The 22,686-nt window shown below is 30.7% G+C and overlaps 1 protein-coding gene and 1 non-coding gene across 2 annotated transcripts; both read right to left on the bottom strand.

Moving 5' to 3' along the window:
• Window positions 1-427: 427 nt before the first annotated feature.
• LOC113384708 lies at window positions 428-15,987 on the bottom strand. Its single transcript, XM_026622468.1, has 13 exons — window positions 15,803-15,987; window positions 13,475-13,740; window positions 12,244-12,348; window positions 10,508-10,711; window positions 9,632-9,772; window positions 8,747-8,858; window positions 8,318-8,543; window positions 7,949-8,209; window positions 7,322-7,486; window positions 6,927-7,110; window positions 5,733-5,889; window positions 4,188-4,394; window positions 428-821 (listed from the first exon to the last, which is right to left on the bottom strand). Exons 1-13 carry the CDS (start codon window positions 15,966-15,968, stop codon window positions 724-726), a joined length of 2,292 nt encoding a protein of 763 aa, XP_026478253.1. The 5' UTR covers window positions 15,969-15,987; the 3' UTR covers window positions 428-723.
• Window positions 3,411-3,483, bottom strand: Trnam-cau. The gene has a single exon. It is a non-coding gene; the product is annotated as a tRNA-Met (tRNA).
• Window positions 15,988-22,686: the final 6,699 nt, after the last annotated feature.

The raw sequence follows: 22,686 nt of genomic DNA, 5'->3' as shown, positions 1-22,686 counted from the left end.
ATGTAAAAAATTAAGTTATTCATTTCCTAACATTTGAATTGGAAACCATCAAATCAATCACGTGCATTGTGCAAATTTTTATTCAATTTCAACAGCAGGCAATTTTTTTCTTTATCTTTTAATCACCAAACGAAATGTTACATAAAATGAAACCATCTGGTGGTGAAACGGAGTTCGCCCGGTTTGCTAGTTTGGAATAAAAATTTCAGATGATTGCAGATTATTATAATTCCAGCAGTAAATTGCAATGAGGAGTAAATATGTTCGCAAATTATTGCTGAAAGCTACAAAAGATACTCAACAGATATAAGGTGTTACAGAAATCCTTTTCACATGCCATTTAAGGAAAAAAAGTGCAAGAAAACTACAGAAATTATAAGATTTTAATTATCATGTAGAAAAATTTCTAGTTGAAGATTTTGTCGTTTTTTTTTATTTTTTCCTCGTTTTTTACAGTTCAATTCCCAATTTTGACTTTAGGTTCGAGTTCAGACATCAAAAATACTTTGGAAAACATATGTCGCACACCCACCACAGATATTTTTTTTAATTTTGTGGATTCTGCTTCTGGATATTATTATTATAAATGATATTATTTTTATCACCTGTCATGGATTATTAAATACTGTAATATTTCGAACACATTATGTTGTATCGCAGTGGTTTGGTGCGCTGTGTAGGTATTTCATAAATATTAAATATTTATCGTGCGTTTATTATTACTTAATATCTAAAATGGCCCTTTCTTCCCCTTCCGTTGTGGTACACCCGGAGCGGTGTGTAATTTCCGGCTCCGTTTCCGCTTCCGGAGATGTTCATAGCTGGAATGAAAATAAAGATTGATGGTGTTTACATTTGTTGTATTGACCTAATATTCAATATTGAAGATTTATTAACTTCCCGAAGTAGTTGTTTATGTTTTCGTCCAAAAATCCGATTTGCTAATTTTGTTTTCTCGACGCTTCAAGCCATTCTGAATCGAATGAGGCCAAAGTTGGATAAAGTATGTGTGTGTGTTTTTTGACTATTTGTCGATGTTTGCTCAATAATGACTAGACCGAATTAAAAAAAATAAAAACGATTCGATGTAACTCAATAATGATTAGTGTTTGTCAGTTTTGCATGACAATCAGCCAAGCCTTTTTTATAATTGGCAGAAAGCAGAAAGTGAAAAAAATATTCACGTTTTAGCCAAAACATTCTGAATCGATTTTAAAATTTCAAAACTATTCGAAAGATATTATTTGGAAATCGTGCTGATTAGTTCTGGACAGAAATCAGCAAAGCCGTTTCTTCCCAATTAACTGTTAAAATTTTTTTGATGAAACTTTTTATGATGATTCACAGTCCTAAAGAAAATATTAAAATATTATTACGGCCCTACGACTAGTCGTTTAATTTTAAAAATTAATCAAAGTTTGAAAAAATATGGTAGTCGAAATTTGTATCAAATGTTGCAATTCGATAAGGAGGAGCCGCGATTAAATTAGCGAGAAAATTGGCCAATTCATCAGAAATTAGAAATGGCTTTGGAATTAGTAAAATAAAAAGTGAGCAGTCTACAAAACATCTCTAGTTGTGTAAAAAATGTTAACATTAATTCAGATCATTAAACTAGTGGGGTGTATGGCATCGTGCCTTAAGGCAAATTGCTGGAACTTCCCGTACCGTAACGAAATGTTCGAGGAATATTAAATGTTTTCAAATAGATTATTATAAATACTGTACATTGCATAATATTTATAACAATTACATAAACTGAATCAGAAAGTCAAAAATATTTATTTAAAGTATATAAGTTAATATATAAATTGAAAGTTAGTATATAAATTAAAATCTGAATTATATACAAAAAAATATACAAAAAAAAAAATTAATTGAAAATATTTTTTTCCAAAAGCAATTGTTTTATCAACACAAACAGAAAGTTTTTTGAATCATTCAATTCAGATACTTATTTCTCTCAAAAACTGCTATTTTTTGTATATTTAGCTCTGTATCTTCGAAATGACTGGGTTGCCTTTGCCAAAAACTAACAGCTATTTCTCCTAATCATTACTAATTGAATGTTTTTCAGACCATTCAAATCGGATGCTCGGTTCTCTCAAAAACTCTATTTTCTGCACTCTTTGCTTTTTAATTCCGTAACGGCTGGTCCTGACTTTGTCAAAAACTAATCAGCACATCTCCCTATCAATAGCAATCGAATGTTTTTTGAACCATTCAAATCGGTTGATCCCTGCGCCCGAAAACGTGAACGAAAAAATGCAGACACACAAAACACACACGCACACAAACACATTCATATTTTTGAGGTATGCCAAAATGTTCAGAAACCTTCAAAACGTCGAGAAATGCCAAAATTTTTGTTTTCGATTTTTGGCTCATTACTATAACTACCCTACGGGAAGTTAATAATATCTGAGTACATGATATATGTACTCGTACAGTTGAAAATTTTATCTAAATAACTAAATCTCAATTCTATTTTAAATCTGCGAAGTTCGTGCAACTTGCCTTAAGGCAAAATACCACTTTCGACTAGTTTCTATTGATTTACTATTGTTGCTTGGTAGAATGAACTTAGAAGAAACATATTTATGTCAAGATATCCATATGTACCACATTTCTAAATTTTCTTTCAAATGTGCAAGAAAAGTTGCGGTGGAATTGACTGTATTGGCAACTTGCCTCATTCGCATGCCAGAGATATTCGGATCGAGTAGGAGAGACTGGGTACGGTAGTGACAGTGGTCATAACACCTAAACTGTACTAATTTTGAGATAGGAACCATAAGGAGAAAGATGACGTATGTTTGTTCGAACAAGTTTGCAATAAGCATTGAGTCGGCGCCCCCTGCTTTAACATGAGCTGTAAACCGCATTGCTTTTAAAGAGTCGAAAGTAAGATTTTTGGTCGTTTTTTTTTTAATAATAGATAGATCATTCTGTTTGTTATTATGCAGTAAGTTGAACATTAGTAATTAATTACCAGCAATTAGTTTTGCTTGTGTTTATGTTGTGACATGTATTTTTTGCCCATTTCGGATGATGATGACACGGATAAAGAAAAATCTAACTTAACTAAAATAAAATACGAAAGAGAAAGGGTAAGGAAAGGAAATTGTGACACTTTAGTATTTCCACGTAGACAAAAGTTCAAATTAGCATTTAATTTACTCTTAATCTTCTCCCAGCAAACTGGTAAATTAATAAAATTATTGCTTGCGAAAAAAAAGTGGCACTACCATGCCCAGTCTTTCTTACTGGTACCGTATAATTAATATTTGTTATTGAATTATATATTATTAAAATTGAATTGTACTTAAATATATATGATAATAATCTAATGATAGATAGATATTCGATAGAATTTTCAGCTACAGTTCGGTAAATAGTAAAAAAAAAATTGCCCCGGGTGAGGATCGAACTCACGACCTTAAGATTATGAGACTTACGCGCTGCCTACTGCGCTACCGAGGCTTAGTTACCCACACGCTTATTTCGGTACCATACAAAATTTGGACAATTGAAAAAATAATCCTTTTTTAAATAAATTGTTAAAATATTTATTGGATTGAAAAATCAATTGCAGATCTTGTACGACAAAAAATACGTAGATTTTTCATTCAATATATTCATGGCTATGTAGGCACTAAAAGACAATAACAAAGATGTTTTGATTGATTTAAAACAGAAAAATCTGAAAATATCGTTGTAAGAAAATATTCTACTAATTCCGAAATGATAGCAGCCGAACGGTTTTTCAAAATCGGTTCAGGATTTTTTTGCGGAAACTTGGTCTAAATATTTTGCACATCTTTGTTGTTTCTCATTATTGCTTGGCTGATCGTCTGGCAAACTTAATTAAGGTTCTTTCTTATCAAATTTCATCGAATAGCTTTTAAGTGGTTGAAATCGGAGCTGCCGTTTTTGAGAAAATATCGACGAAAGATAGAAAAATCGGCTCACACTCTCAGACAAACATATTTTTTTTTTACAAAATTGGTCTCAAGCTATTCAGAATGACTTGAAATGTCGACAAAACAAAATTAACAAACTGGATTTCCTGGCTAAAATATAAATATATTTTAGGAACTTGAAATTAAAGGACTTAGAGTTTTTTATTTTATCATAGACAACAATTGTATAAACATATAGAATGTTTAATCTTGGTATAAACTTACCCCGCATAACTTCAGGCGAAGGCGGTGCCTGTGCCCTTGCTGCGCATTTTGGCGCAAGAAGGAAATGATACAGAACGAAATATAAGGCTGCCACTACGCAGCAGGCGACCGCCATGGCGCAGTACATGGTTCTCATCGATTCCAATGTCCGAGGGATGAATTTGCCTTGAATTACTAAGGCACCGATCAGAGCGCCAAATCCACGTCCTGGAAATTAAAATTAGATATTATTAACAATTTATATGGTCTGCTCGAACATATTAAAAAATCTTTTTGTTACGGATGTATTTGTGCACAATGTGCATTGTGGGGTTCAAATTGGTTTTCTGGCCTGAACCAAATTAATATGATCTAAGTACAGTTATATGTTACAGTTATTAAGTTACTATTCTGCAATGGGCCAATATTGACAATGGTAATCAGCTAATGACCCTAGATGAAGGTAGCAATAATACCAAAACGTTGAAATTAAAACTGAAGATTTTTATTTATGTTTGTTATAATTAACTTCCCGTAGGGCAAGTTATAGTAATCGCAAAAAAAATCGAAAATGAAAATGTTTATATATCTTTACGTTTCAGAGGTTTCTGAACATTTTGGCATACCTTAGAAAAAATGGATGTATGTGTGTGTGTGTGTGTGTGTGTGTGTTGTGTGTGTGTGTGTATGTATGTATGTGTGTGTATGTATGTGCGGATACAAATTTTCGTCGACGATTTCGGGAACACGGGTCAACCGATTTGAATAATTCAAAAAACATTCGATTCGTATTGATAAGGAGACGTGCTGATTAGTTTTTGGCAAAGGCAGGTCTAGCCGTTCCAAAGATACGGGGCAAAAAGTGCCGAAAACGGTAGCTCAGTTTTTGAGAGAACGGAGCGTCCGATTTGAATAATTCAAAAAACTTTCACTTGTATTGACAAGATGAAGAATCGATAAAATTTTCATGAAGGTAGGTCTAGCGGATTCGGAGATATGGAGGAAAAAGTAAAAAAATGAGCCATTTGGCGGTCAAAAATGATCATTAGACATATGCTCATAAAATTATCAGATATTTTATAGAGATTTTAACAATAAGTATACAATTTGTTAACATTCCTATGGGTTCCGTACCAATGCTTATGCTTTAGACAGCGACGCGGCGCTTACGCACTTTATATTTTGTCCCTATGCAGTTAAAGCAGTACGATTGATTGCTTTGAAAAGAAAGTTCAGATCTTCCACAATATGTCAAAATAAAAAAAAAAATTTTTCAAAAAAAAAAAATTAAAAAAAAAATTTTTTTTTTAAAAAAAGTAATTTTTTGTCCAATTTATAGTTTCTCAAAAGTCTTATTTTTTTCAAAGTAATTTTTTTTTTCAAAAATGTTAATCGTTTTTAAAAAAATAATAATTTTTGGTACGGGAAGTTCCAGCAATTTGCCTTAAGGCACGATGCCTTAATTGCCTTAAGACAGAATTCCACTTACAGCTAGTTTATATTTTAACCAAGACTTTAATGTCTTTTTTTACAAAGATTTTATAAGTAAATGGTTTTATAACGTACCCAAAGCGAAGTGCGCCGCCACTGGTAACGCTTGTCCAGTCGTAGTCAACCTTCTCGGTACGAGATGGCGCATGTACATCATCGCAACGGCCCAAGCCAGACCTAGAGACAGTGGTTCTAAAGCTTCTAAGGCTAAAGCTGTCCATGGTGGAGTGTCCTAGAAACAATGAAAATAGTAAACATTTTAGATAATTGACTTCTTTAAGCCATAGTCAAATATTATACGAAAAAATAATACAGTAGATATTCAATGATACTATATTTATTTGTATTTTTATGAACGAACGGGATCTTGTTGCTATTTCGTTACTCTTATACCTAATAAATATCGTTAACTGACTGATAGAATATAATTTGATTGTTCCATCTCAAACATTGCTTTCAAAAACTTGGAGGAAAGCAATGGAGATATGTAATACGGTTGTAGGACAGTTTCTTCAGTTCAATATGTAAGTTTTACTGAACATGAAAATGTTTGCTACCAAATTTATGTAAGTGAAAATGGTTATTGATATCAAGTTACACTCAACATGGGACTTGAACACAAATCCTTGTGGTTGCATGGCTGATACTTTACCGCTGCTTCACGACTATCTAAATTGTCAAAAAATCAGCTTAATCCGGTGTAGAAGCTTTAATATTATGGCGTATTATGTTAAAAGGCTGTTAACCAATTCCTATTTTTTGGATTCAATGTTAATTTTAATTTCTCAGTACACCTATGACAAGAAAGACAAAAACAATGAAGGTACGTAATACGGTTGTCTTATTGATGTCTTTTTTAAAGATTGAAGATCAAATGTATGCTTTTTCATGTTTAACTATAATAATTACAAACACGTATGGTGATACCAGATTCTATAATTAGTTCATAATAAAAAGCAAGGTAATAAATATTTTATGAACCTGTTAAATTAAACAATAGGCCTGTTGAATTTCACGCAATGTGCCACCTATATTGCATGTAAACGAGCTTTTGTGTGAATATATACATTGCCGTTTAAAAATTTTAGCTATTTTATAAACAAAGTAATAATTATTTTTCTATTGATATTCTGGTTAATATTCTTGTGAAAAATTTGGGTAAAAAATTATATGCGTACAAATTACCTGCATGTAAATATGGTATGTATTAATCTTGTTTATAATTAAATACATATAGCTATGTATAGAATTTATATTTCAAAAACTTACTTCAATCGCTGAAAGGCCCAAATATCTCAAAGCATGAACTGCAAATGCGGTCATCAATAAGTTTGCATGTCCACAATGATCAGCCAATGGTTCTGCAAACCACAGGAGAGGAATTGATGGAATAGCGCCAACTGTTAGGGCCAATCCTTGTAACAAATATGGTGCTTGTAATGATTCCAGGTGCCTAAAATGATAATACAATAAATTAAAACAAATCCTTCAATTTTTGGATTATAATTGGATGGAGCATCAGGATCATAACAGATGGTTTAATTAAAACTTGAGGGTCTATTTATAGAGTTAGTAGTGTTAGCTATATATGTTTTTGTAATAATGATTGTTTGTAATGATGAGGCTAGTTATAATAATTGTTCTGATTCATTTTTCGTATTTACCATGGTTGATATGTATCCAAAGCAGACCAAGCAGTTCCCAAAAGCACCAAAACGAGGCATAAAGCTGAAGTTTCTGGTCCGTACTTGCGCACTGCAGACATTGGAACTGCCAACATTCCTGATTTTGTGTGCCACCACCATTCAGGGGGCGATAAGGGCATACCACTGAAAATATAAAACTGATATTAACATATTTCTTAATTAACAAGATTTGTTATTCAAATATCGCTTATTTTTCAATATTCAGAACAATTTAAAATTGAACTTGGAACATGAAGTTCATCTAAGGTGACCATATTTTTTTGCATAAAATCCGGGACGGATTAGAATGGGTGTGAGAGCGGGGGGAGGGGGTGTTGGTGAGCTAAGAACTTATATGCGCATTTTTTCGGTAATCCGGGATAATCCGGCACAAAACCACTTACAACCGCCACAAATATTTCTTTTAGAAAAAGCCGGGACGCAAGGCGGAAAATCGGGACTGTCCCGGCCAATCCGAGTCGTATGGTCACCTTAGTTCATCCTTTTGCAAAAATTGTATACTCTTATAAATACAGCATCGTTTGTTCAATTAATTTCATATTCATTAAATAATAATAAACAAGAAAGATGATAATCAATTATTACTTGGCACAAATCAGTATCAGAGCTGCAATCAATACAAATCCAGCATGTACAGCTATTGGTAGAACAAATGGCAGTGTATCTTTTGGTAGTACATCTTGCTGAATCCAACCGAAGAGAGGAACCATTGCACCCCAACCCAAGGCACCCCAAGCCAATTGTCTTCCTACATCACCACGTCCTTCAGAGGTCTCACGAGTGGCAATGACTGCTGCTGCTCCTAAAAGGGCTACTGCTGCTAATGGACAACAATCAGCTATGCATCTATGATAAGAGAACGATGAAACCAATAAGTTATGATATCATTATTTGGTCAAAGCTATAGTGATGCTAGTCGTTTAGATTTATTGTTGGACTAGTTCATTTTATTACCTCAAAACAAGGTAAAGCCAGAAGGTTAAGTCAGGATCTCCAAAAACGTGCATGCACTGACTATCGGCCATGACGCTGCCTTCAGCTTCATATGGATCGTCCACCGAACATTCAACAATGAGATTAGAGCAATCGTCTTTGTGGGTGGCATTGCCATATGTAAATATTTCTGGATTTGATGCCATAAGCCTATTCTTTGGCGGTATGCGACAACGGAAATAATCACCTGTATTAGAAAAATATAAATAATCAATACGGAATTTGTTCTATTGTTTGAAGCTACGAAAAGGAATTAGTTTCTTACAAACAAATTTGAACTTTCTCTGTCTTCGGACTTATATTATTAATAAATAATAATTCTAATAAAATTTATAAAATTGGTATTAATGAATTTTGACATGAATTCATTAGATTTAAAAATTTAGTTACCGACTGGATATCTGCACCATTCTTCGGCATGGTCTTTTTCATCACCCACGGCCATGGTGTCCGTTGTTTCATCGCTTTTTTCTTCTTTATTCGTTGCACCATGCAAAGTCACCTAAAATGAAAATATTTACTTAATATTATAGCTTAATGCCATTTTTTTATTTCAATATTAGTATTCCGTACTTTTTTAGAATTATCTAATGCAGTTAGATGATATTTTAGAGATTCATATTTTGATTTTGTTATCTAATTATCTATCATTTCTTCAGTCTGATTATTTGCCAAACTAATTTATTAGTTTTTCTTCTTAAAGTAAAAATGACTGCGCAGTATTTATTTAACATGTTATATATTTGCAATCTTCAAATTCATAAAAAATTAAAGAATTCCAAGTAAATCTTGTGCAATATAATTAGGTGAATTGACACGATTTATAAACTGGCATGTTTTAATTTCTTGAAAAAGATGAAAATGTCTTTTAATTAAATGTATTTAGTTATTAGTTTGAGACTTAGAAAATAATTTCTTCAACATTTTCTTAAGATATGAGATGTTGATTAGAAGTCAATAATAGCTGGAGAGAGCGAATTTTTGGGTTTAGTAAAAAAACAAAGTTTTTCGACTTAGTTTTATCTGACTCCCGTATAGCATATATAAATAGATATTGTACATGATCCTGATTAAATTAAAAAGTTGGCTTCCAACTTCGATTTTCGGTCATCGAAGTGGTATAATCCTAAGTGCAGTAACCGTAACCCCTTAGTTGTTTCAGAGTTAAGTATTTCCAGATTCAATAAGTAAATTGAAGTTGCTCAAAGTTGTGTTTTTCAAATTTCGAAATCTGTCAATTGGACAATGTGAGGTATTATATAGGTAGTTTCTCACCTGCACTTTAAGTTGTTTCGTGTCTCTGGTAAAAACTTGGCAGGTACTTCTTGATGATTTGGCTGAATCTTCATCCCGAGCTTGGCATAAATGAGGTGGTTCTGGATGAGGATATCTGTTGCTCTGCCTCCGTCTTCGTCTCTTTAAATAGAATAAAAAAACGTTGAGATTAAGTATAACCTTCATAGTCTAACTAAAGTAAACCAGTCTGTATGATATGGATAAAAATTATTTGTTTATTGTTTGTGCTTTGAAATATATGTAGATTACTTAATCTAATAGTGATCCTTTATCCCTTTATCTTGGAATTTAAAGATTGTAACATTTGGATGGATTATAGTCGGTCCTATATAGTTATACAGTGTGTCCTAGAACGAGGTGACAATATTGATCGTAACTATCATAAAAAATCGAAATAATATTATCTCACGTTTGGAAATTATGAGCTTTCAAATGACACACAGTGCTTAGGTCAATTTGCGACCATGTTTTGGTTATTGTAGTTAATTTTTATTATTTTTGTCCGATTGAACTTTGGTTCATCGTCCGTTATTAACATCCTAGAACCGTGGTTTTCAAGAAATAAAACTTTTTGTTAAATTATATAATCAAAGTTACAACATTGGTCGTGTTTTAGAAAATCTCCTTTAAAAAAATACACTAAAGTGTATTAGCGAGTTCATTGATTAAGTTGGAGCACTTAATCAGGATCGTGATATACTAAAATACTAACCTATTAGTTTCATAACAAAAAAAAATTCAAGCATAAAAATAAAAACCGAAAAAATGACATGATTTTTGAAGTGCATTCACAATCAGTAATTCAGATATTCAATAAGGTGTTTTTGATTTAGTGAATATCAATAATTAACTCACCGTTTCCACCTCTGTGCCGACATTGTCCTCTTCGGTCTCGTCATAGTAATCCGCATCGTATTCTGCTGAAGATGATCCCTGACTGTTGGACGGCGCCACTGATTTGCTTTGAGGAGCATTTTGTACCAAGGGCGCCACTGAACGGGGTCGGCTATCGGCCCTGTCGCATGCGTAGCGACAATTTGATAGCAATAGTGATCCCATCTAAAAGAAAAATATTTAACAGAATATTAAAAAATATTAAATAAATTTTGGCGGAGTGGTTAGTGGTAAATATGTTCGTCCGTCACAAACAATCCTGGTATCGAGCAGTTGCTAATGTAACAATATGACATAAGAAGTTTCAGCCCAGCAGCTTATAGGGCATAAGGTTCTGATAGCTGTAGAAATATAAAAAATGGGTACATTACTCTATCATAAAATTTTGTAAATACTATTTACAAAATTACTAATATTATTTGTCCAAGATATATTCATCAAACATTGATTTAGTAAGTAAAAATAATTGTGCTTTGTATTGTGGTTATTCCTGAAAAATATTGATTACATTACATTAATAACCATTAATCTTTATCAATGTTCATATAAGGTTTTTTCATTTTATTCTTCTGTAATTTTCCTATTTTTGTCAATTTTAACAGAATTTTTTAAATTTTAACAAATGCAAATAGTTAACACGTATTTTCTTATTAAGATTTATTAAGGGGGAAGCATGCTTTAGATGCACAAAAATGTACTTCAAAAATTTGAGAAAAATGTTGAAATATATAACAATAAAACTTTAAAGTTTTGTTGCAATTAATTATTTATTTACTTCCCTAAAAGCTCTTAAAAAAATTGATTTTTTGAAGCTACGAAAACTAAAACTACCATTTTGAATATATTACTTATAACCCTTATTATGCATTTTATACTAACTTTAAATTAACAACATATGTCATGACACAACTAACAAAATATATGTCAAAAATACATAACATTTTCTTTGAAAAGTAATTTACTATCGAAAATAGTTCTTTATAGAACAAAAATTTTTGCTGTTGTATTTTATCGTTCTTTAAATTTTTTATTGCTATTCAGAAGTTTCACTTTAATAACAAATTACATTTTATGTGCACTTTATATTTCCTAGAAAGCCATATAAAATATATTAGTTTGTTGAATCACGTATTGTTTCATAAAACTTTTATATTTGCATTAGCATAGTTTTTCTGAATAGTTTGTTCACGAAACTTTCAGTAATATATTATGTCATAAAGTTTGCATGAAATTACTTTAGGATATCAAATTTTATTTTAACATAAAAGTGTTTTATTCATATTCAAAGTACAACATAAAGCCCCGAAAAGAGTTTTATGATAAAAGATTTATGATCAAGCATTAAACGAAAAGTTGAAGTTCTAATCACTTGTTATTCGATATACTTCAGTTCTTTGGAAATACAGTGATAACTAGATGTAAGTGACATTTTGCCTTAGGGCAAATGTTTCAATGTAAATTGAGATTCAGGCACTTTTAACATTGCCACCATAGAAAATGAAAGTTTGATTTAAAGGGCCCTCATTAAATTCCAATTTTGGCAAAATCCAACCTTTCTTCGGAAAATTAATTAGGGACAAAAAAACTCTAAGAAATAGAAAATACTTTGATTTATTTTGTCATTATGATTCTTTTGAAATTTTTGAGAATCATTTTTGAAAAGTTTTGAAAATTTTATTTATTTTTTGTAAATTTACCTTATCATTTTTCCAATGATAACATGTCTTTTCTTCGGTGCATCTCTCTTGCAATATGACTGCTCCATTTTGATCACAATTGAATCTAACCGAAGGTCTTCTTGCCTATAAAAACATATTTCTTTTAAATATAAAAGTTGTTGTATATATAAATGTAGACTATATATATTTATGTATATAAATAAATATATATTAAGTTCGAAAATTCTCATATTTGCAACCCTCAACATAATAATTATTATCAATTTCCTGTTCGTGTCAAGAAATTATTTTATAACCTAAACCAAGCTTATAAATGATCCATTATTTAATTTGAAAAAATGTGTAATTATATCTATATTTATTGCTTTATTCATTATATTTGACTATATTTGGTCATATTTATTTCGGCTGCCCATTTGTTCTATGAACTAACGTTTTACATATCATATGAAGATAGAGAAATTTTTACCTTTTTTCACTGTATCTAGAAATCTTTTTTTCTCCATAAAAATGTGTGATTGAAGCAGAATGATCTTGTACTTAATGCTTTAATGCTTTGCTATGATTTATTTTTATTTATAATTATTAGTTATGCAGTAAATTAATATAAGACTACTTATTCTTTATAATTAAATATTCAACACATTGAATTTTTCATCCAAAACTGGAAAAATATGTTTTCTTATTGCAAATCAATTTCCAATTTCTTATAATGCAATCAAATTTGAGCCATACTTTATAATCCTCTTATACCGACAGACATAAAGAATATAAATATAAGCCCGTAGTAATATATTTCGCAAAGAATAAGATTTCAAACTCTTGATAAAAATACGACAAATTTAATTTAATTTCAGATATATTGTTAGGAAAATACTTATGTTTTCCTTAGATCATTTGCAAAAATGCATTTTATAGGTTTGATAAATTTAACTTCTTGCTTATTTCATGATTATCATTATCTATTCAATTAATATTTTTTAATCTAGTGTTTTTGCATATTGATACCTATACATATCGTTTCTTACCGTTTCAATGGCATTTTTACTCTTCTAAAAATGCTGTTAAAAAACTGTTATTTGGAATGGATTGGATTTTTTACACATAGATAGTTCTACAAAGTTCGTACAAAAGAGAATTATTAAATTCTTCGTCATGAAAAAAGAATTTATTCTGAACGTTTACTTCTAAATGTTTCTTAAATAATATCATTAGATATTATTTTTTATACCATTAAATTTTTACGCACCTCTATCCTATTTACCGATGGCACAGCCAACAGCAGGCAATAAAATAGGGCTGCCAAGATCATGGCAATAGCTGCCATAGTTCTCAAATGCTTTCCTCCTCCATTGGTGCCCCTTCTCGCGGCCAATCTATCTGCCAATGGACCAGCTATAAGTGGCCCCAAAGCGGAAATGAAAGCGGCCGTCACTGTTATAATTTTGGTTTCTGTCATCGTCAGGCCAATGGCTGGCATATGCAAAGGCAAAAATGGCACAATGCATCCCAGACCTATAAAAAAAATATGTTAAATATTGTAAGGTAATAGAAAGATAATTGCAATTCAAGTGAAGGTGGCAACGTATGAGAGAGCATTTGTTTGAATAACATTTTGTCACATTTACACTGGACTTTTTAGTGAACTGAATTTATTTGGTATATTGCACATGCAATGCTCATTTTTAATTATTGTTAGCAACTACAATGGAATAAAATATATAACTTTAATGCAATTATATTAAGATCTATTAGTGCTAGGTGAATTATATTAAGGTGACCATATTTTGCATAAAATGCGTGACGGATTAGAATGTGGGTGAGAGCGGTGGGGGGAGAAGTGTGGTGAGCTGAAAACTTATCCGCACATTTTTTCGGTTCAAATTTTCTAGTTAAAATATATTTAAAAAAATATTAGCAATCAAAAAATTTTTAAAAATGCGGGACAATTCGGGACAAAACACCTAAAACCGGGATAAATATTGCGCTTAGAAAAACCCGGACGCAAGGCACAAAATCGGGACTGTTCCGGCCAATTCAGGACGTAATTATATAGAAATATTCAGTTCTAGGTGAAACAATTTCCAGATAAAACTGTAGCGAATAACTAAAAAAATTATCAGGTGAAATATAAAGAAATATAAGAAATTCTTAGATTTAGAATGTCATTTTGTAGTAAAATGTGTTACCACATTAAATGTGAAATTTTTGGAATACTTAAAACAATTAGGTTTCTTGCTTGGTTTTGATAAATTTGGACAGATAATAATCATCAGAATATTAGAAATTAAATAAACTTATCATTTGAAGAAAGATTTCGTTGTAAATTATCAGAATTGCATGATTTAAAATGTATCAATATATGCGTTATGGCCGATTTAATGATATTGAGTTTTCATTGAATGATCAAGCAAAAGATAATATTTACCGAACGGGTTTGAGCAAGAAAATCGTGAAAATTAACAAGTTCGTTCAAAATAGTTTGGTTCAATATTACATACACACACATATAAAATTAGGATTACAAGTATATATGCACATAAAGTATATTAAAATTTTAATAACTTGCAGTCTCTACACTTCTACGCTATGTTGTTTATAAGTTCATTTTATTTGTTATTATATTACACTATATAGGGTGTTCCAGAACTTAATGCTAAGCCAAAACGGGATGATTGTATTGATCATTACTGTCCTAAAAAACTTATAAAAATTGTCCCGCGTTGTTTGGAAATTATGAGCTAAGCCCAACGTAGAGCTTTACTGAAATTGTGTACATTTGGCGATTATTTTGATTAATTTTGTTGATTCAGACTTGAGATCGTAAATAAATTTTTTAGGACCACAGTCAAAAATAATGACCCAATTGCTCTACAGTTTTCAAGAACTAAGATTTTTTGTTGAACTATAAATTCAAAGTTGTTAAAATTGGTCGACTTTGAGAGGCCCTTCTTTAAAAAAATGTACTAAAGTGTATTGGCAAGTTTTATCAACAGTTAAAGCTTTGAATCAGGATTGTAAAATGGTATATTTTACTTGATAAAGTTGTAATAAAAAAATTTTGAGTAAAAAAAATGTAAAAAACTAAAAATAACGTTTTTTTCTTATGCGAACTTTTGATGTAATTAACAGTTCAACAAGTATTCTTAATTGAAGAAAACTCGAGCCAGTTTACTGTTTCAAAGCTTAAATGAACAAAAGTATTTAAAAATAACTAGAATTACCAAAAAAATGACAGTGTTGTGCCAATTAGATTGCACTTAAAAGCTCATAATTTTCGAACTACATGAATATTTTTTTCTTTAATTTTTTAAGGTAGTTATGATCAATACTATCATCCCCTTTCGGTTTGACGTTGAATTCTGAAACACCCTGTATAGTATCATATGTAATGAAAGCAATATATTCCATGCATTTATATTCCATTTTAGAAAATATATAGGTACCTACATATACACGTTCAGATTATATAATATTATAAAGAGTTATAAAAGCAAAAATTTTAACTTAAATGTTTAAATCGCTGTACACTCTCAAAAACACATTTCATTCCGAGTGGTCTATAAATTTCCCTCACCTGCAAAAAAGAAGAACATCACTGCTTTCAAGGATATCAAACTTTTATTTATCCACCTCTTTTTTTCGTCTTCGATCAGCGTTTTATCGACTGGAGTCATCGGTTCGACCGCCGTTCCCTTCTGGAACAGTGGCGGCGCATTGCCACCACCCTTTGTGTCCGACATTTTATGGAGAGTTCAGTGTCGCCGGAGCAAAGGAAACTTGGAAATTCAATGCCGTGCGGTCATAGTGGTATTAATCTGAAATAACAATTGAAAAATATTAATAAATCTAGCTAACCTACTGAGAAGCGCAATCTGCTTGTATAACATACTGTGTAATGAAATAAAAATAATCGATTTCAAAACTATCCACCGGTTGTCCCAACTAACTGCTTTTACACGCTATTGGAAAGTAACCCCCCAATCGCCATTCTAATTGTGATATCGCAGCAATATCCCAAAAAGCTATTTTTACTTGGAAACATATGGCCATCTTTATTTTCAAAAGAAAACTCATATCATCAAGCTGGTCAAAGTGGAAATCGAACCTGGATATATCTTAATAATATTTACGGTTATTTATTGCATCTGGCAAATCGGATTCAGAGGTTTCTGAGTTGCAGGAAAAATAGTAAAAAAGTTTGTGATCTGCATTAATCATTAAAAATCTTTATCATTGATTTATATACATGTAGAAATGTTGAATACAGATCACAGATAGGCAGACAGTGATAGAATAGGCAAGAAGACAATAAAAATTGAGAGAGGTGGACAGGTAAACGAGTGGATAGTAGTTATTCAAATACAAAAGTAGGCAAGTGAGCAACTAAGACAGGTAGTTTAGATAGGTAGTTACTTAAGGGGAGAGTTTTGGAAAAAAATAATATTTAATAAAAAGGAAACTTGCAGGTTTTATTGTTATATATTTCAACATTCTTTTCAAATTATTTTTATTGAAATTTATGTCATAATATGCAGGGTACAAGCATTCTGCCGATGTGCTTTTTTAAGTTTTCTCCGGTTCAACTAGAATAGATATTAAACCCTGAATACATTAAATTTAGTCTCGTTTTGATAGATCGTTTAGTTTTTCCTTAATCTTTCTCGCCGATTAGGAAGAATCGAAAAAATTTAAAAACCGAGAAATCGTGCGTCGAAGTTTTCGTTCCGCTCGTATATATGCCGAAAATAATTTGAATTTGTTTCTGAAATTTCAGGGATATATTCTCGGCTAATTTTGGAAAACATTTTTGAAGAAAAAATTGATTTTTAAGCCTGTAAAGCAGACTCCCTCCTGAAACAGGTATACAAGTAAACATTTAGACACATATTTATTTATTCGTCCCGTATTTGCTGGTTTGATCACAGTCATAGCCAAGTTGGACTTAGATATTAAATTCGCACTTGAGGAAATTCTTCCCCATTCCAAAATAATCTCAAAAGAAAATTGCCTTTCGTGAGTATAGTTGCATGTATTGTCAACAAATACTTAGAGTATAGTTAATTACGAGTCACAACTGGATTGGACAACCTTTGGGTTACCATCCATTCAAAGAATCATATAATAAAATCAAAACAATCACTGAATGTCTCAGTATAACAGATTGCAATTAAAAGTATAATACAAAAAATATTGATTAAGTAAAGTATTTACACATATCTAGAAGTTCATGCAACTTCCCTTAGGGTCAAATGCTACCTAGTTATTTATATATTTATATACATATGTAAGGATGATTAGTATGTTTAAGATCTAAAAGATCTGGGAAAAAACGATACATTTTAAGTCTAAAATCAATATGAATATTATCTACGGTTTCAAACATTTTCAAAAAAATATCTTTAATTATAATTCTCACGAATTCAAATCAATCGAAATTTAAATCAATATCAATATTTTTTTTAACTGGACCTGGATCAGGGGTCCCGGGTTCGATACCCACTTGGAGCAGCCTGTTGTCAGGCAGCAGTGACAACGATTTTCACTTGGAAATATAGATAGCAATATGTTTCCAAGTGAAAATAGGCCTAATACGGCATTGCTGCACTAATAAAGAGTCATCATTATTACAACAATTGTAATAATAAAAATTCAGCACATAGAGATGAGACAACTGTTTGGATTGCCATCTATAATAAAAACAAACGTAGTTTTGTAAGAGATTCATCACAACAGCTCATAGAACCCATAAGTTCTGATCGCTGTTCAAATAAATTAAAAAAAATATATATTTTCTAAAGTACAGTGCCATGTATCACCTATATTTATAAAATGCACTGTCAATTTCAGTTTTGTAAAAGCATTATTAAAAATATTTGTACAAATATAGTAGAGATTTGTTCAAATATTTTTAATAATGCTTTTATATGATATATATTGTAGGGATTTCTACAATATATATCATATAAATTTTCTACCTTCCGAGTTTTCAATAAGATATCTGTATCTCAGGTATGGCATCTGGATTCTCGTTGCTATTTTATTTCTCTCATATAGTCTCAGCGTGCAATATCGTCGCTGCCTATGCAAAATTCAGAGCATTTGCCGAATAGCAAATGCATTGTTTCGTTCGCGTGCTTTGTAGAGATATATCTTATGCAAAAGTCAGGTAACGACACATATTCCATAGCAAGTATTACGAGACCTCCGAAGGAATAGCATATTTATGCTCTTCGGGAGGTTTTCTGTGCCCTCGAAGTCCATGGGGTGGTCGGACTCGAGTTTCCTTTGCATTAGCGTTATTGCTAGTTGGGCGCAGCCGACCCAGTTTTCAACTGCAGGTCACTACACCTATCATCGAGGGTCGCGGAAAAGTTTTTACGGGAAAAGTTTCATTCTGGTAATGGTTGGTTTTAGTTGACTCTTTGTTCGCGGAATTGTACGTTTACAGATAAAATTTCGTATGTGATTGGCAGCGTTCTGTCACATCTAAAATTTTATGTTTCTCAAAAGGCATTTTCAAGGCAATTTTCTAATTGTTACAAGATATTCTTTCTAACTTCTTTATCAGTTATTGAGAATAATATTTGATTATTTTTTAACTGTTATTTTATAATAAAGAATATTTAATAATCTTCCTGAAGGAGAAGTTTATGTTTTTATAAAAAAATCGACGTTTCAAGCCATTCTGAATCAAATGTGTGTGTGTGTGAAAAGATATCTAAAATTTAAATAGAAACTTGGAAAAATTTAATAAAATATTATAAAATAATAATAATTAATTTTATAATATTTTATTAGTTTCTTCCAAGTTTCAATTTAAATTTTAGATATCTTCCTATTACCATAAATATCGAATAGGAGAGGCTGGGTACGGTTGTGTCATTTTTTTTTTGATCAGCAATTATTTTGTTAATTTATCACTTAGGTAAATGAAAAATAAATGAAATGGTAAAGCTTCCTTTTTTTGTCTTAGTTCAGCTAGATTCTTCACACAAATTTGTTCAAATTTCACCCAAAAGGGACAAGAAATAGATGTCAAATGGTAAAGCATTCTTTCTTTGTCTTAGTTCAGTTAGATTTTTTGCCCAAATTTGTTTAAATTTCACCCAAAAGGGACAAGAAATAGATGTCACTACCGTACCCTGGCACAGGTTAAATTTAATATTGTGGAATTGAAAAAAAACGTAAGTTTTGCTTATTTGTTATTGATTGAAATTAGGCTTTTGAAGATTTTAATCAAATAAAATTGTTATATTGTAGATGGTTAAGCAAATATATGTTCGTTTTTTATTTATTATATATATGATAGAGAATTATACTACATATAATCGTGTAGCATATTCATATACGTATTACATTTTTTAGTTATTGTTAGTGGTAAATAAAAATGCTTCCTTTAAATATACTAAGATTATTTTAAATGTTGCTTGTTTCGCGATATTCATGGCAAGAGCATTTATTTTACATATTTTTACATAAAACATAAAAATGGCGGATATATAGAGAGGTGGTGGGAGAAAACACCATTACCAACCTCACTAATAATAATGGCGGGACATTTGAATTACAAGTATATATATAACAGTACCTTTAAAATCATAACATGCATTACATAAAAAATGTGACAAACAATTTTGTTCAGTTAGTTAAAATTAACATTTCTTTATAATCAAATTGAATAACGTCAAAATTATTAACAGTAACGACTGAACTATCTGAAAATACCAAATTTTAAACTCACAAACTCTTCGAAGGAGAGGTATATTTTTCTAAAAAAATCCAAATTGCTAATTTGGTTCAAAGTCATGAATAGCTTGATTCCACAATTACCAAAATAATGCGTATTCGAACCAATATATGATTTTTTTTTAGAATCAGTAAAGAAGTGCAAAATTTTCCGTAGGTGATAGAGTTTGCTATCCTATCAAATTTTCTAATAAATTACAATTTTTGAAAAAGTGGTTGAATTATAAAAATTAATTAGAGTGTTATAAGAATAACGTGTATAGTATATCCATTGGAAATCGCATTGATTAGTTTTAAATAGAAATCTAAATAAAATTTTGTTGTCTAAATTTTATATCTTTATTATTGATCACGTCGATTATTTACACATGTCAGAAAGTTTATGATCCTTTCCTTAGAGCAGTGGTTTTCAAACTTTCCTTACCGCGCATCTCCCTGTTTATTGAAAAAAACATCACTGCGCCCTCTTAACTATTTTAACAAATTAATTTTGTACATACACAGCTGATATTATAATTGATTTACCAGGCTACAAATTAATATAAAATGTTATATCAAAATATACATAAAAGTAATTATTTATTAATTCATTTTTATATCATTTCAACGTTTTTGCAACAAGTTTGCGCCCTCCTAAATGGCCGCGCTCCACAGGTTGGAAACCAAGGTTTTAGAGCTAAATTCTACTTACAACTAGTTTGAACTTTTTAATTCGTTTTAGTCGTATCAGTTTATTTTTTCGAACATCCTGCAGAAACGATATTTACTTCTATTTTACAATATGGATCAAAAATATATTTTCAATCAAAATAGAAATTCGCTCTCGCATATTTTTTGCTTCGAGTTTGCGTTTAACCTATCTCCCATACCAATCTTACAGACAAAGCAAAAAATATTATTATAAAAATACGTTGTATTAAATGATTTGCCCAATGAAGAGTTAAAATTTTTTTGACAAACTTTAAAACCCTGTTCTCGCATGTGAAAATCCAATGAAAATTCAAATATAAAAACGTTGTTGCTGCACTCTAATACACACCGACGCGGACTCGCTAATAAAGATTTAAATCAGTTTAAAATAGGTCATGTGATTGTATACATTCTATGACCGTAATTAGTGAATTAAATGAATTGAATTATTTGACTCTACTACGTTTCGGTATTGATTGAACTATTTTTAATCATCTCATTCAAGATCATTTCCATCGCATTTTCTGTAACAAGCCTTCTCATTCGATTGCATTATTTACAGCAAATAGGTCAGGCGCAAAATCATTCTTGTATCGTTAGAGAAAAATATAAAAGACATTATTTTCTAAGTGGAAGTTTTCTATTGTTGCACGATGGAATTTTATTTTGCATAAGAAATTCTATATAAGCCATATAAAATTTATAGATTAAAAATACAATTTGAAATGATTGAAAGTAAGGGGTATATTAACCCTTTCTACCCTACTCCGTCGGCAAAGTATAATACATATAAATCTTTCAATTAGCGATTGGAAAGGGTCAAAGTAACAGATTATAATTATGTACTAATAATTCTAAATTAAGTAGTTTTTTTTTCTAAAACATTATTTTTTGTGAGATTTCAAATCTATAAGATATTGGTGCATGTGTCATTCGGCGGGAAAGGTGCAGGTCACAATTTAAATCCGAAACAAAAAATCCAAAACAAATTTATATTTTAAATAATATAGATTTTAGATAAATATAAAAAAAATCCGAAAACAGTGCGAAAATCACCAATTTTTCGCAACTTGAATTAAAATCATGTTTTTTTAATTTTTGACTTCTTAAGGTTTTTTTAAGTTCAAGTAAAAGAATCTTCTCCCTTCTTAATTCACCTGGACTTCATATTCCAAAATAAATATTCGTATATCGAAACCTTTTTACCACATATTATTACTTAATATTCATTAGAATCATTTCAAATTAAAACAATATTGAAAGTATGTGCTCATAATTATATATGCAATTGTATTGTAAGCTTTAGTGTTCGTTCAAAATATAAAAATAGCAAATCTTTTCTTAATATCTGATACTATTTTTTACGATCGTCTAGAAATATAAAATGCTCATGAGAGTCGTAAAACATATCGCAAGTAGTTATTTAATGTTCGATATGAAAGTTTTAATAGCATACTTGCGTTTTTACATGCATTCATTACGATATATTTTTAATCAAGCGATCTTAATCACCTTGTCGGATTAGCGTTATTAAAATTATAGATATCAGAAGGACGCACTTTAATTGATTTAATTTAATGTTATTTGATTGCAAAAGATGATTGATATATATATATATATGATTTTTATGATGATTGATTACACAGGTCTACAAAAAAAGTTTTCTGCGATTAGGTGTGCAAAATATGTTTTTCAATGTAGTTATTACCGCTGAACGCGAATTTAAAGTCAAAATTGGGGGTCTAACTACAAGCAATGGTGAAAAAAAAACAACAAAATTTCCGATATAGTAATTCTTCTGCATAATAAATAGAATCTCATAATTTTTGTCATTTCCTGGCCCTTTTTACAAAAATTTACTTTTTTTTGAAAAAAAAACTTTTTGAAGAAAATGTCTTCTTTATTTTGAAAAATTTTGGAAATTCTGAACTTTTTTTGAAGGAATCGTATGCTTTAACTGCATAGAGGCGAAATATCGAAGCGCGTAAGCCTACGGTAAGTCCTACGAATAAAAACATTAGT

Source organism: Ctenocephalides felis, unplaced genomic scaffold (assembly GCF_003426905.1).
Source record: "Ctenocephalides felis isolate EL2017-DRISC unplaced genomic scaffold, ASM342690v1 CF-g0.4_SCAFFOLD_03571, whole genome shotgun sequence".
Lineage (NCBI taxonomy): Eukaryota > Metazoa > Arthropoda > Insecta > Siphonaptera > Pulicidae > Ctenocephalides > Ctenocephalides felis.
This window is presented reverse-complemented; position numbering and strand designations above follow the sequence as displayed.